This window comes from Bufo bufo, chromosome 11 (assembly GCF_905171765.1).
Source record: "Bufo bufo chromosome 11, aBufBuf1.1, whole genome shotgun sequence".
Classification (NCBI taxonomy): domain Eukaryota; kingdom Metazoa; phylum Chordata; class Amphibia; order Anura; family Bufonidae; genus Bufo; species Bufo bufo.
Genome location: NC_053399.1, coordinates 100,299,600 through 100,316,328, shown reverse-complemented (window position 1 = coordinate 100,316,328; position 16,729 = coordinate 100,299,600). Strand labels below are relative to the sequence as shown.

Sequence of the window (16,729 nt, the reverse complement as noted above, 5' to 3'; positions counted from 1 at the left end):
CCCTCTGTCCCACTCCAACAGGGGGTTACAGCCCAATGTGAGGTTATACAGGACATTTCGAGGACGCGGCGATCCACCTCATGTTCCTCTGCAGGCATCGGTCTGTGCAGTATCACACGTGTGTCTGTGTTTGTCTTCCTGGTCGCGGTGATGTGTTGGTGACTTTGAGTTCTCGTGTTTGAGAATGTGACACTGTGCTCAAGCCAAGAAGCAGGAAGATATCGGTAGTGACAGGCGCCGCCACCTGATCAAGCCCCGAGCAAAGTGGGGGCGCTGGACGCGAATGAGGACATGACGGGGGATGAGTAACCAAACGAGGCTGTCATGACATAAAACCAGGGAAAACCCTCAGTACTGACGTCTATGAAATCCCCCCCGATCCTGGATCTGACTAGTACCCCTGTGATCCAGGGAGAGAGCTCATGGTGCTCATTGCACAGATCTCATTGTAACCCTTATCTTTCCGGCATTGCCGACTGATCGCTGTTCCTGTCGATTGTAGTCTAACGAATAGTCCTGATTGACTTTGCATTTCAGTTCACCAGTTCATCACCGCCTTTGTGCGCCATTTGTATACTGTATAGGAAAGTGCACTGGTACACTGTGACAAGCCTTAGCTGTAAGAAGCATGAGACCTCAGCCTGTTTGATGTAAGTGTCACTCCTGCACCTGGCTGTCTCGTCAGCAAGAGCCTTTGATGGCAGCTCACGTGACGTGGGGGAGTAGGAATAATAGGTACTCCATACGTTACCAGGGGAGACGATGAGATGGCAGTATTATTTTGGAAGCCCTCATTATAATAAGTGTATAGAGTAATCAGCTATGAAAGGAGGCGGTGGAGAGCGGGGGGCTGCAGACTAACAATGGGGGGTTCTGTGCGCAGGAAATGGAGGGATCTGGATCGACGTTGTCGCCACCGGCCCTGAAGTACGTCTAGTTAGGGGTCGTACAGACCAATTAGTGGGGTGCATTGGGATGTGGATCTGGGGTCCCTGATGCGTCACCTTCACTCAAATCTGGAAACTGCAGGATTACATGGTGTAAGCTGCTTGTTTAACACAAGATCTGCTCATTCATGAAGAAGAAGGAAATAAACCCCGGGGGCAGATCATGAGCACATATTAAGAAGGGGGGTAGTTCTCTGAGGCAGCGGTGCCAGATGTGGGAGAGACGGCAGCTTATAAGAGGAGATTCAGCCGGTGACGTCGTGGTGTGCACCTATAAAGGTGACAAGACTCATCCTCGGCACAGAGGAGTCGCTCATCGCAACGGGGAGTACGCTGCAGATACACAGGTGAGAGGCAGGGGTGAGGACCATCGTACAATACAGATCAAATCAGATTCCACATGAAATATGCCTGTTCATGCAGGTATACCACCTATTGGCCCTGATATCAGCCATTTCAGAGGAGAGGATGACTGTAGGACAGGAGAATACAGTCTATTGCTCCCTGTTATCATCCATTTCAGGGGAGAGGATGACTGTAGGACAGGAGAATACAGACTATTGCTCCCTGTTATCAGCCATTTCAGGGGGGAGGATGACTGTAGGACAGGAGAATACAGTCTATTGCCCCCTGTTATCAGCCATTTCAGGGGAGAGGATGACTGTAGGACAGGAGAATACAGTCTATTGCCCCCTGTTATCAGCCATTTCAGGGGAGAGGATGACTGTAGGACAGGAGAATACAATCTATTGCCTCCTGTTATCAGCCATTTCAGGGGAGAGGATGACTGTAGGACAGGAGAATACAGTCTATTGCCCCCTGTTATCAGCCATTTCAGGGGAGAGGATGACTGTAGGACAGGAGAATACAGTCTATTGCTCCCTGTTATCAGCCATTTCAGGGAAGAGGATGACTGTAGGACAGGAGAATACAGTCTATTGCCCCCTGTTATCATCCATTTCAGGGGAGAGGATGACTGTAGGACAGGAGAATACAGTCTATTGCCCCCTGTTATCAGCCATTTCAGGGGAGAGGATGACTGTAGGACAGGAGAATACAGTCTATTGCTCCCTGTTATCAGCCATTTCAGGGGAGAGGATGACTGTAGGACAGGAGAATACAATCTATTGCCCCCTGTTATCAGCCATTTCAGGGGAGAGGATGACTGTAGGACAGGAGAATACAGTCTATTGCTCCCTGTTATCAGCCATTTCAGGGGAGAGGATGACTGTAGGACAGGAGAATACAGTCTATTGCTCCCTGTTATCAGCCATTTCAGAGGAGAGGATGACTGTAGGACAGGAGAATACAGTCTATTGCCCCCTGTTATCAGCCATGTCAGGGGAGAGGATGACTGTAGGACAGGAGAATACAGTCTATTGCCCCCTGTTATAATCCATTTCAGGGGAGAGGATGACTGTAGGACAGGAGAATACAGTCTATTGCCCCCTGTTATCAGCCATTTCAGGGGAGAGGATGACTGTAGGACAGGAGAATACAGTCTATTGCCCCCTGTTATCAGCCATTTCAGGGGAGAGGATGACTGTAGGACAGGAGAATACAGTCTATTGCCCCCTGTTATCAGCCATTTCAGGGGAGAGGATGACTGTAGGACAGGAGAATACAGTCTATTGCTCCCTGTTATCAGCCATTTCAGGGGAGAGGATGACTGTAGGACAGGAGAATACAGTCTATTGCCCCCTGTTATCAGCCATTTCAGGGGAGAGGATGACTGTAGGACAGGAGAATACAGTCTATTGCCCCCTGTTATCAGCCATTTCAGGGGAGAGGATGACTGTAGGACAGGAGAATACAGTCTATTGCCCCCTGTTATCAGCCATTTCAGGGGAGAGGATGACTGTAGGACAGGAGAATACAATCTATTGCCTCCTGTTATCAGCCATTTCAGGGGAGAGGATGACTGTAGGACAGGAGAATACAGTCTATTGCCCCCTGTTATCAGCCATTTCAGGGGAGAGGATGACTGTAGGACAGGAGAATACAGACTATTGCTCCCTGTTATCAGCCATTTCAGGGGGGAGGATGACTGTAGGACAGGAGAATACAGTCTATTGCCCCCTGTTATCAGCCATTTCAGGGGAGAGGATGACTGTAGGACAGGAGAATACAGTCTATTGCCCCCTGTTATCATCCATTTCAGGGGAGAGGATGACTGTAGGACAGGAGAATACAGTCTATTGCCCCCTGTTATCAGCCATTTCAGGGGAGAGGATGACTGTAGGACAGGAGAATACAGTCTATTGCTCCCTGTTATCAGCCATTTCAGGGGAGAGGATGACTGTAGGACAGGAGAATACAATCTATTGCCCCCTGTTATCAGCCATTTCAGGGGAGAGGATGACTGTAGGACAGGAGAATACAGTCTATTGCTCCCTGTTATCAGCCATTTCAGGGGAGAGGATGACTGTAGGACAGGAGAATACAGTCTATTGCTCCCTGTTATCAGCCATTTCAGAGGAGAGGATGACTGTAGGACAGGAGAATACAGTCTATTGCCCCCTGTTATCAGCCATGTCAGGGGAGAGGATGACTGTAGGACAGGAGAATACAGTCTATTGCCCCCTGTTATCATCCATTTCAGGGGAGAGGATGACTGTAGGACAGGAGAATACAGTCTATTGCCCCCTGTTATCAGCCATTTCAGGGGAGAGGATGACTGTAGGACAGGAGAATACAGTCTATTGCCCCCTGTTATCAGCCATTTCAGGGGAGAGGATGACTGTAGGACAGGAGAATACAGTCTATTGCCCCCTGTTATCAGCCATTTCAGGGGAGAGGATGACTGTAGGACAGGAGAATACAGTCTATTGCTCCCTGTTATCAGCCATTTCAGGGGAGAGGATGACTGTAGGACAGGAGAATACAGTCTATTGCCCCCTGTTATCAGCCATTTCAGGGGAGAGGATGACTGTAGGACAGGAGAATACAGTCTATTGCCCCCTGTTATCAGCCATTTCAGGGGAGAGGATGACTGTAGGACAGGAGAATACAGTCTATTGCCCCCTGTTATCAGCCATTTCAGGGGAGAGGATGACTGTAGGACAGGAGAATACAATCTATTGCCTCCTGTTATCAGCCATTTCAGGTGAGAGGATGACTGTAGGACAGGAGAATACAGTCTATTGCCCCCTGTTATCAGCCATTTCAGGGGAGAGGATGACTGTAGGACAGGAGAATACAGTCTATTGCCCCCTGTTATCAGCCATTTCAGAGGAGAGGATGACTGTAGGACAGGAGAATACAGTCTATTGCCCCCTGTTATCAGCCATTTCAGGGGGGAGGATGACTGTAGGACAGGAGAATACAGTCTATTGCCCCCTGTTATCAGCCATTTCAGGGGGGAGGACGACTGTAGGACAGGAGAATACAGTCTATTGCCCCCTGTTATCAGCCATTTCAGGGGAGAGGATGACTGTAGGACAGGAGAATACAGTCTATTGCCCCCTGTTATCAGCCATTTCAGGGGAGAGGATGACTGTAGGACAGGAGAATACAGTCTATTGCCCCCTGTTATCAGCCATTTCAGGGGAGAGGATGACTGTAGGACATGAGAATACAGTCTATTGCCCCCTGTTATCAGCCATTTCAGGGGAGAGGATGACTGTAGGGCAGGAGAATACAGTCTATTGCTCCCTGTTATCAGCCATTTCAGGGGAGAGGATGACTGTAGGACAGGAGAATACAGTCTATTGCTCCCTGTTATCAGCCATTTCAGGGGAGAGGACGACTGTAGGACAGGAGAATACAGTCTATTGCCCCCTGTTATCAGCCATTTCAGGGGAGAGGATGACTGTAGGACAGGAGAATACAGTCTATTGCCCCCTGTTATCAGCCATTTCAGGGGAGAGGATGACTGTAGGACAGGAGAATACAGTCTATTGCCCCCTGTTATCAGACATTTCAGGGGAGAGGATGACTGTAGGACAGGAGGATACAGTCTATTGCCCCCTGTTATCAGCCATTTCAGGGGAGAGGATGACTGTAGGACAGGAGGATACAGTCTATTGCTCCCTGTTATCAGCCATTTCAGGGGAGAGGATGACTGTAGGACAGGAGAATACCGTCTATTGCCCCCTGTTATCAGCCATTTCAGGGGAGAGGATGACTGTAGGACAGGAGAATACAGGCTATTGCCCCCTGTTATCAGCCATTTCAGGGGAGAGGATGACTGTAGGACAGGAGAATACAGTCTATTGCCCCCTGTTATCAGCCATTTCAGGCTGGAGAGGATGACTGTAGGACAGGAGAATACAGTCTATTGCTCCCTGTTATCAGACATTTCAGGGGGGAGGATGACTGTAGGACAGGAGAATACAGTCTATTGCTCCCTGTTATCAGCCATTTCAGGGGAGAGGATGACTGTAGGACAGGAGAATACAGTCTATTGCCTCCTGTTATCAGCCATTTCAGGCTGGAGAGGATGACTGTAGGACAGGAGAATACAGTCTATTGCTCCCTGTTATCAGCCATTTCAGGGGAGAGGATGACTGTAGGACAGGAGAATACAGTCTATTGCTCCCTGTTATCAGCCATTTCAGGGGAGAGGATGACTGTAGGACAGGAGAATACAGTCTATTGCCCCCTGTTATCAGCCATTTCAGGGGAGAGGATGACTGTAGGACAGGAGAATACAGTCTATTGCTCCCTGTTATCAGCCATTTCAGGGGAGAGGATGACTGTAGGACAGGAGAATACAGTCTATTGCTCCCTGTTATCAGCCATTTCAGGGGAGAGGATGACTGTAGGACAGGAGAATACAGTCTATTACCCCCTGTTATCAGCCATTTCAGAGGAGAGGATGGCTGTAGGACAGGAGAATACAGTCTATTACCCCCTGTTATCAGCCATTTCAGGGGAGAGGATGACTGTAGGACAGGAGAATACAGTCTATTGCTCCCTGTTATCAGCCATTTTTAGGGGAGAGGATGACTGTAGGACAGGAGAATACAGTCTATTGCCCCCTGTTATCAGCCATTTCAGAGGAGAGGATGACTGTAGGACAGGAGAATACAGTCTATTGCCCCCTGTTATCAGCCATTTCAGAGGAGAGGATGACTGTAGGACAGGAGAATACAGTCTATTGCTCCCTGTTATCAGCCATTTCAGGGGAGAGGATGACTGTAGGACAGGAGAATACAGTCTATTGCTCCCTGTTATCAGCCATTTCAGGGGAGAGGATGACTGTAGGACAGGAGAATACAGTCTATTGCCCCCTGTTATCAGACATTTCAGGGGAGAGGATGACTGTAGGACAGGAGAATACAGTCTATTGCCCCCTGTTATCAGACATTTCAGGGGAGAGGATGACTGTAGGACAGGAGAATACAGTCTATTGCCCCCTGTTATCAGACATTTCAGGGGAGAGGATGACTGTAGGACAGGAGAATACAATCTATTGCCCCTGTTATCAGCCATTTCAGGGGAGAGGATGACTGTAGGACAGGAGAATACAGTCTATTGCTCCGTTATCAGCCATTTCAGAGGAGAGGATGACTGTAGGACAGGAGAATACAGTCAATTGCTCCCTGTTATCAGCCATTTCAGAGGAGAGGATGACTGTAGGACAGGAGAATACAGTCTATTGCTCCCTGTTATCATCCATTTCAGGCTGGAGAGGGTGGTGACCTCAGTGTTCTTTAATGTGATTATAGAGGGCAGAATGGTCGTAAAAGTAGTGATTGGTTATAGACCTATCAGCTTGAAGGATCCATATCCTCCACATTGATTATTTTATATAAAAAAAATTCCCTAGTATACTGCAGTGAGACACGTAGGACAGGGAGTCTGCTGTGCCATGAGGGAGATTTATAAAACTGGTATAAAGTAGAACTGGCTTAGTTGCCCATATCCTAGATCCCTCCTTTCATTACTCACAACTCCTTTGGAAAATGAAAGGTAAAATCTGATTGGTTGCTTTCATTTTCCAAAGGAGTTGCGAGTAATGAAAGGAGGAATCTAGGATATGGGCAACTAAGCCAGTTCTACTTTATACCAGTTTTATAAATCTCCACCATGTGTCTAATCCTGTGTGATACTTCCTGCTGAGCTGTGTATCTAATCCTATCCTGTGTGATACAGCCTGCTGAGCTGTGTATCTAATCCTATCCTGTGTGATACAGTCTGCTGAGCTGTGTATCTAATCCTATCCTGTGTGATACTGTCTGCTGAGCTGTGTATCTAATCCTATTCTGTGTGATACTGTCTGCTGAGCTGTGTATCTAATCCTATCATGTGATATTGTCTAACTGCTGTATCTAATCTTGTGTGAGACTGTATCTAATCCGATCATAGATCCGAAGTCGATTCTTTAAAAACTTTAATGCTGTCTCCATACAGCATTGTCTGAAGTCACACGAGACTTCTGCGAATTACTACGGTATTCCTATCTGCATCTTTAAAAACATTTTAAAATGGGAATCCGAAGTCAGGTTTGATAATGAGTTACCAGTCGCTACCAAAATTTTGCCTACTCGCAGCCCATACATTTTAATGCTGTACTGTTCTACAGTTCTATGATACGAAGCTCTATTTGCTCAAGACTACCTATCCTGTGTGATACTGACTGCTGAGCCGTGTATCTAATCCTATCCTGTGTGTTACTGACTGCTTATCTGTATATCTAATCCTATCCTGTGTGATACTGTCTGCTGAGCTGTGTATCTAATCCTATCCTGTGTGATACTGACTGCTGAGCCGTGTATCTAATCCTATCCTGTGTGTTACTGACTGCTTATCTGTATATCTAATCCTATCCTGTGTGATACTGTCTGCTGAGCTGTGTATCTAATCCTATCCTGTGTGTTACTGACTGCTTATCTGTATATCTAATCCTATCCTGTGTGATACTGTCTGCTGAGCTGTGTATCTAATCCTATCCTGTGTGTTACTGTCTGCTGAGCTGTGTATCTAATCCTATCCTGTGTGATACTGTCTGCTGAGCTGTGTATCTAATCCTATTCTGTGTGATACTCTCTGCTGAGCTGTGTATCTAATCCTATCCTGTGTGATACTGACTGCTGAGCCGTGTATCTAATCCTATCCTGTGTGTTACTGACTGCTTATCTGTATATCTAATCCTATCCTGTGTGTTACTGTCTGCTGAGCTGTGTATCTAATCCTATCCTGTGTGTTACTGACTGCTTATCTGTATATCTAATCCTATCCTGTGTGTTACTGACTGCTTATCTGTATATCTAATCCTATCCTGTGTGATACTGTCTGCTGAGCTGTGTATCCAATCCTATCCTGTGTGATACTGTCTGCTGAGCTGTGTATCTAATCCTATCCTGTGTGATACTGTCTGCTGAGCTGTGTATCTAATCCTATCCTGTGTGATACTGTCTGCTGAGCTGTGTATCTAATCCTGTCATGTGTGATACAGTCTGCTGAGCTGTGTATCTAATCCTCTCCTGTGTGATACTGACTGCTGAGCCGTGTATCTAATCCTATCCTGTGTGTTACTGACTGCTTATCTGTATATCTAATCCTATCCTGTGTGTTACTGTCTGCTGAGCTGTGTATCTAATCCTATCCTGTGTGATACTGACTGCTGAGCCGTGTATCTAATCCTATCCTGTGTGTTACTGACTGCTTATCTGTATATCTAATCCTATCCTGTGTGTTACTGTCTGCTGAGCTGTGTATCTAATCCTATCCTGTGTGTTACTGACTGCTTATCTGTATATCTAATCCTATCCTGTGTGTTACTGACTGCTTATCTGTATATCTAATCCTATCCTGTGTGTTACTGTCTGCTGAGCTGTGTATCTAATCCTATCCTGTGTGTTACTGACTGCTTATCTGTGTATCTAATCCTATCCTGTGTGATACTGACTGCTTATCTGTATATCTAATCCTATCCTGTGTGATACTGACTGCTTTTCTGTATATCTAATCCTATCCTGTGTGTTACTGACTGCTTATCTGTGTATCCAATCCTAGCCTGTGTGATACTGACTGCTTATCTGTATATCTAATCCTATCCTGTGTGTTACTGACTGCTTATCTGTATATCTAATCCTATCCTGTGTGATACTGACTGCTGAGCTGTGTATCTAATCCTATCCTGTGTGATACTGACTGCTGAGCTGTGTATCTAATCCTATCCTGTGTGATACTGTCTGCTGAGCTGTGTATCTAATCCTATCCTGTGTGATACTGTCTGCTGAGCTGTGTATCTAATCCTATCCTGTGTGATACTGTCTGCTGAGCTGTGTATCTAATCCTATCATATGTGATACTGACTGCTTATCTGTGTATCTAATCCTATCCTGTGTGTTACTGACTGCTTATCTGTATATCTAATCCTATCCTGTGTGTTACTGACTGCTTATCTGTATATCTAATCCTATCCTGTGTGTTACTGTCTGCTGAGCTGTGTATCTAATCCTATCCTGTGTGTTACTGACTGCTTATCTGTGTATCTAATCCTATCCTGTGTGATACTGACTGCTTATCTGTATATCTAATCCTATCCTGTGTGATACTGACTGCTTTTCTGTATATCTAATCCTATCCTGTGTGTTACTGACTGCTTATCTGTGTATCTAATCCTATCCTGTGTGATACTGACTGCTTATCTGTATATCTAATCCTATCCTGTGTGTTACTGACTGCTTATCTGTATATCTAATCCTATCCTGTGTGATACTGACTGCTGAGCTGTGTATCTAATCCTATCCTGTGTGATACTGACTGCTGAGCTGTGTATCTAATCCTATCCTGTGTGATACTGTCTGCTGAGCTGTGTATCTAATCCTATCCTGTGTGATACTGTCTGCTGAGCTGTGTATCTAATCCTATCCTGTGTGATACTGTCTGCTGAGCTGTGTATCTAATCCTATCATATGTGATACTGACTGCTTATCTGTGTATCTAATCCTATCCTGTGTGATACTGACCGCTTATCTGTATATCTAATCCTATCCTGTGTGATACTGTCTGCTGAGCTGTGTATCTAAGCCTATCCTGTGTATCTAATCCTATCCTGTGTGATACTGTCTGCTGAGCTGTGTATCTAATCCTATCATGTGTGATGTTCTGGATGGTGAGCACACGAAGTGGACTCTTTGTGGCCCCTGGCTTCCTCGCTGTAATGTAATATAAGGAGTGAACGGCAGACAGTCTATGCCCCGAGGAGGTAACGTGAATCCCTCACATGTCGTCTCGTTAAAGGTTTCCAGGAAAGCTCTCCGTCCAGGTCTTATGCTCCACATATATTCAGGTGAAACTCGAAAAATTAGAATATCGTGCAAAGTTCATTTATTTCAGTAAAGCAACTTAAAGGGTTTCTATCACTTCGTTTCACATATTTAGCTGTCAGACACTAGCGATCCGCTAGTGTCTGCTCTAACAAACCATCCTAATATAATAGGTTTTGGGGCAGCCGTTTCGCTAAAAAAAGAACTTATATCGATATGCTAATGAGCCTCTAGGTGCTATGGGGGCGTCATTAGCACCTAGAGGCTCGGTCTACCTTCACAAACTGCCGCCGCCCAGCGCGTCCCTCCAGCCCGCCCATCTCATCCTGAATGCGATCCTCCCCGTGTGCGTCTGTATTCGGCGCATGCGCAGTGAATGTCTGACCGCTTCCCTGCTTAGACATCTCCACTGCGCCTGCGCCGATGACGTCATAGTGCTCCAAGGAACAGGCGCAGTGGAGATGTCTGTGCAGGGAAGCGGTCAGACATTCACTGCGCATGCGCGCTCACAGGGAGGATCGCATTCCGGAGGAGATGGGCGGGCTGGAGGGACGCGCTGGGCGGCGGCAGTTTGTGAAGGTAGACCGAGCCTCTAGGTGCTAATGACGCCCCCATAGCGCCTAGAGGCTCATTAGCATAATCGATATAAGTTCTTTTTTTAGCGAAACGGCTGCCCCAAAACCTATTATATTAGGATGGTTTGTTAGAGCAGACACTAGCGGATCGCTAGTGTCTGACAGCTAAATAGGTGAAACGAAGTGATAGAAACCCTTTAAAAGGTGAAACTAATATATGAGACTCATTACATGCAAAGCGAGATATTTCAAGCATTTATTTGTTATAATTTGGATGATTATGGCTTTTAGCTTATGAAACCCCAAAGTCTCAATGTTGAGGTCCCCTTTGCTCAGGGGGTATGGATTAATTAGCTGACTAGAGGGTGATACTTTGAGCCTAGAATATTGAACCTTTTCACAAAATTTTAATTTTAAGCTGCATTAATGCAATTCCTTTTAATTTGCATTACTGAAATAAATGGACTTTTGCACGATATTCTAATTTTTCAGAGTTTCACCTGTATGTGTACATTCATAAATATCTCCTTTAACTTCTGCCAATGCTCATGGCTGTCTGCTGAATCAGGCTGTATCCGGCCACAGTCAGATCCCAGCACCTCACGCCTCCACCCTCACCACCATACAGGTCATGTAAATCGGGGTCACCAGACTCTCTCAGATGTCAGGGGAAAAGGATAGGGCATGTAGCATCGACTGAAAGAGTAAAGGGCCCATGCCATGCAATAAAAAGTCTCAGGCAACCCCTCTGTTTATTTTCTCTGACAGCAAGCAGATATATTATAATAGGTGAGGATTTTTGAAGTTCTTGTAATAATTCCCAGTAAACCCAGATTTCTTTCTCCTCACTTTTAACTTTCATCTTTACAGTAACACCCAAGTCTTCTATCCAGATGTTTTGCTCTAAGAAGAAGCTTCCACCCTCATGTCCAAATATTCTCACACCAGATAAAATTCCTACATTCTTCATACCTCCTAAACTGTCTTCGCTTCCGGACGGAGGTGGTCGTGTTGGAAAGTGGCTACAGAAGAAACCTTCAGATATTGGATCCAGATCTTCTCCATGGGCCCTGCTCACATCAGCAAGCAGTCATGTTATCCAGGTGGAAGATATGGAGCAGGAGGCTGAGACTTCAGGACAAAGGCATCATCAGTCCATAGCCGCAAGCATTCTGGGAAGCCCGTACCTGTCCGAGAGTCCGCACACCCGGAGGAGGGAGTCTCTCTTTCATCAGATGTGTCACACTCATGGTCCTTGTGACTTAAAGCCACTGTCACCATTAGACTCTGACCATCTCCTAAACTGCAATTCATCTCATGATCTGCGTCTCCAGAGGTTTACTTGTGGCTTCTTGCACAGTGACACAACATCCTCTACAGATTCTTCTCCCTTTAGTTCTCCTCTTTTGAACCGCTCACCGGAAAGAAGTCCATTTTCTTCTGATCCTGGCAAAGACCGCCGCTATTGCCGTGCTCTGCCTCTTAAAACATTGACTCGAGCCAACTCCTTGTCCACTGACGAAACCAGCTCTGCAGACACCAGCCCGAAATTGTCCTCCAAGGAAAACCACTCCAATTCAAGGGCCTCCATGAGGCATCTCATTCCTCCTCCAATATTTCACCTGGACTTTATTTGCTGTCAGGAGCGTTTGACCAAAGAGACAGAGGTAACGCTAAGCAAAGGGGGGCTTCTCCGCTTGTCTTTCGAGTATGTAAAAGAGTTGCGACGTCTGAGGGTGAAACTAGTCAATGCAGAGAACCTGTATCCATTGCATCAAGACCCCCGCAGCATCAGTTGTTGTGTGATGATGTATCTGATGCCTGGAAAGCTACAGAGGCAAAGAAGCACCGTAATCCGCCGGAGCAGGAACCCAATTTTCAACGAGGACTTTTACTTTGAAGGGGTGGAAAAAGGTGAATTAAATAATCTTAGGCTGAAGGTGAAAGTCATAAATCGAGGGACTGGCATGAAGCTTGACCACGTACTAGGAACCAGTGAGCTGCGGCTATCTACCCTTCTACCCTTGTAATGTCTATCAGATGGCAAATAATGACTGGGTCACCGAAAAGGTCCAATTTCTTGTTGACTCGGCGTTCGACTCTCTTCTAGGCACAGGACGGTCTATCTCAGTTTCTAAAATGTGTAATATACTTAATGAAATGCCTAAAGGGGTGACCAAGTACCCTATGAAATACATTTACGCCTCGAAATTGCATGGATCGGCAGTTGGGAATCCCAGCCACACAACCTCTTCTGTTGAAAATCCTACGTCATCCGGCATCACATCCTTTACCAGGTTTCCGGCCTGTTCTACGGACGGGACCAGAACTACTCAGCCTGGCACATGTGCAAAGTCCTGAATCCACCTCATCTGCGCATGTGCCAGTCAGAGGAATAGTTCTGGCTCCATCCACAGCATCTCCTATGTCTTGGCCGGCAGGCTGGGAAGCTGGTAAAGCACGTAATACAGTGGAAGAAAGATTTTCAGAAGAGGAATGTTACGTGACCGCGTTCCTGAGCAGCCAATCCACAAAACTTCAAGACGGATTGAAAAATGGCAGAAGGTGAACTCGGAGCTGCAGGATCGGTTAATAAATTCAAGGACATTAATAGACTTGTAATATATAAACTGGAGGACAATGAGGAATAGATAATTCTATGCTTACAGTATACCATCAGAGGGATCTATAGGCCTAAATGTAAGGCACCAAATGCTCCGGGAATCCACTTTTTTGGGATGGTTGTATTTGTGTAATTGCTATAAAAGTTGTATTTGTGTTTATTAAATGCATGTGTATATATATATATATATAATTACAATGGTGGTGATTCCACTAGTGAGGGGCGTGATACCCTGCTGTCTGTAGAGGGGAATTCTCTCCTGTCTTGTATGGCAGTCATTGTCCTGCTGTATAATATGTCTCTAGTAGGTTTGAAATCTCCTGCAAATGATAAAACCCCCTTCTCCTGCTGCCACCAGTAGGGGGAGCCTGTGATGTTGGATGAGGTCCAGGACTCCGGGAGTCGTCAATGGTTTAAAACAGGGGTGCTCAACCTGCGGCCCTTCAGCTGTTGTAAAACTACAACTCCCACAATGCCCTGCTGTGGGCTGTTCGGGCATGCTGGGAGCTGTAGTTTTGCAACAGCTGGAGGGCCGCAGGTTGAGCATACATGGTTTAAAATATCGTAAAAGTAGTGTAAAATCATTGATCGATCGTCAAGCGGTAACTGTTTAGTTGGTTGTCCTTGCCGATGTAGATATCAAAGTCATCGCTCATCGTCCAGAACTCCAGGGCTGTAAGCTGGTATCGGCGACAGCACGGACGATTCCACAGCGGGTGTCGAGTCGTTACGCCACCCATCTCCTGTTAATTAAGTCTCAACTGAAGACAAAAGGGAGATCGCATAACGAGGCAAAGGCGGTCTGTACACACCTAATTAATGGGTTGTTCACTCATGGGGACCTTTTCTGTAGACCCGCGGTGGAAATCCTATATACCCGATGCCCAGGTTCCAGCTCATCCACTCTGCCGCAGCCCCCGGGTCTCCCCCCCCCCCCCCCCCATCTGATTTGTTGTGGGTCACATGACTGCTGCAGCCAATGACTGGCAGCAGCAGTGACACGTCACCCATGCGTCATGTCACTGGGGAGCAAATGAGCCAGAACCGTGGGGGGGGGGGCGTGAACTCCTTTAACCCGTCCTGCGCTGGATGCTTTTGTGGCTTTTCCCCACTGGAGTCAATACAGGAATAAATGGCGAGAAATCCACGGTGTCTGCTCGCAGCTCTTTCCGTTTTCGCTGGCTCACAATCATTATTCCATTAACACCTGATTTTGGTGCAAATTGCCCAAGTTATGTGGTAAATTGCAAAAAAAAAATGTACAGTATTTCTTTTCTCACTTCCTACTGATACGATAAGTGCGGCGTTCACTCGTTACTTACCAAATTTCGGAAAGTTGGACTCCTACCGCTAATATGCTTCACTTTATTACATGACGTTTTCAGCGCAGTACATGTGAACGACCCTCTGATATCTTCATGGATTTTACCCCATTCAGCATGGAGTACACCCGTCCGCCAAGCGCCTCAAGAAAGGGCACCCACACCCGTCATAAGTACATGCGTGTATATATGGTCATGTGACATGCTAATTATGCAGAACACATCCTCTCAGCCAATCAGATTGTCCATGTGGTAAAATTTTACACCTAAAACCCAAATGGTGAACTCAAGTGAGAAGGGTCTAAAAGAGTGCTCTGTGGCATTCTGACCCTAAAAGGGGCAGGGCTTGTGCATATTTGCATGTAAAGGGGAGTTGCCCCCTACATTCCCAGAGATTGGCTTACCTGTTGAGGAGAAAGGTGTCAGCCTGATTCTTCACTGGAGCGCTACCTATTAGAAGCACTAGGGGGAGCTCATATCAGGACAAGACTAACACGGCTGTCAGCCAATGAGATGAGAGCGCGAAAGAGAAGGGGCGGAGCTAGTGAGGACACGCAACTCTGACAGAAGGCTAGAGATGTACAGAAAATGGCTCCCGACTGCAGCCAGCCAATAAGAGCAGAGCGCGGGAAAGAGAAGGGGCGGAGCTAGTGAGGCGCACGCAACGCTCACAGAAGGCGCTTAGAGATGTGCAGAAAATGGCTCCCGCCTGCCGTCGGCCAATGAGAGGAGAGCGCGGGAAAGAGAAGGGGCGGAGCTAGCGAATATACTGTGTGAGCGGCGCTGACAGGAGAAGAGACGGGAAGTAGGTGAGGAGAAGACGTATAAAATTAATGGCGGCTCTTTTGTGTGAGGAGAAAAGGGTGGAAATCGCAGCAGCCATTTTGTGTTGCATGTTAACCCTCTCATGACCACTGCACTCATTTTTGGTTTTGTTCACACGCTGTGGAAGTGTTAGCGTTTGTGCCCCGTTTTTCTTCCAAACCCAAAATTAAACAAAAAAGACTCACAGCAAAGAGCGACGACTGTCACCGGTTTTATTTCCAGCAGCGGAGCGCTATTAGCCTGGCGTTCACATGGTGACTTACAAGTTGTATCTGGGGTTTTTGTCCTTGAATGGCGTTTTCCTGCCAGGAATATTTCCTGTCTTTTATGGAACGGACATGATACGGCAGATAGAACATGTCCTATACCTGGCTGCACAATGCAGTTTATGGGGGAGATTCATCAAAACCGGTGCAAAGGGAAACTGACCATAGCAACTAATCAGATTCATCCTCTCATTTTCCAAAGGAGCTCTGAAAAATGAAAGGGGGAATCTGATTGGTTGCTATGGATGACCATGCTAGCTTGCCTTTGCACACCCGTGTGAAGTTGGCGCCCTATGTTCTTAAATGTCGAAAATAAATGCACCATTCGTTTGTGCCGCAAAAATGAACGTTTGCGACTCTTTAGTTTCCGAGATATTAAGCGTTTGATTTGCTGAAACCCCGCCCACTTTCCACCCCATGTTTTTAACCCTGACCCTAGACGCCCCCAGGTGTGCTGCAGCTTGCCCCCCCCCCCCCTCCCCAATTTTTTTTGGGACGCTAGCATAATTTAATTTTTTTTTTCTGCGTACGCTGACTGTGGCCGGCACTCTTAGCGTCCGGACGCTATTAGCGCATCGCACACCCCACCGCTGATCAACTTCGGACAGTTGATCAGCGAGTTAGAATTTTAATTTTAAAAAATTTTGGCCTTTTTATTTATTTATATTTTTTTAATTTTTTTTGGTCTGTTAGGTTTAGGGTAAGTTCACGAACACCCGCCCCCCCCACACATGCACACCAAATAAAGCTTATCACACACACACACTCCCCTGATGTTCTCGGCTGAGGAGGCATACGCCCAGCTTGCCTCCGAGTCCGAGAGCCCCAGTGAGGACGAGGATGACCCCACTTTCTTTTTGTCATCCGCGTCCTCCTCATCATCTAGCGATGATGATGAGCCCCCAAGGCGGCGGAGCAAGTGGACTGCCATGCTAGGGACCCTGTGGCCC

At 46.6% G+C, this 16,729-nt stretch overlaps 1 protein-coding gene across 1 annotated transcript; it reads left to right on the top strand.

Moving 5' to 3' along the window:
* Positions 1–11,579: 11,579 nt before the first annotated feature.
* On the top strand, positions 11,580–13,453 carry LOC120982058 (C2 calcium-dependent domain-containing protein 4D-like). Its single transcript, XM_040411940.1, has one exon. The coding sequence runs from the start codon at positions 11,637–11,639 to the stop codon at positions 12,771–12,773; it is 1,137 nt and encodes a 378-aa protein (XP_040267874.1). The 5' UTR covers positions 11,580–11,636; the 3' UTR covers positions 12,774–13,453.
* The last annotated feature ends 3,276 nt before the right edge of the window (positions 13,454–16,729 follow it).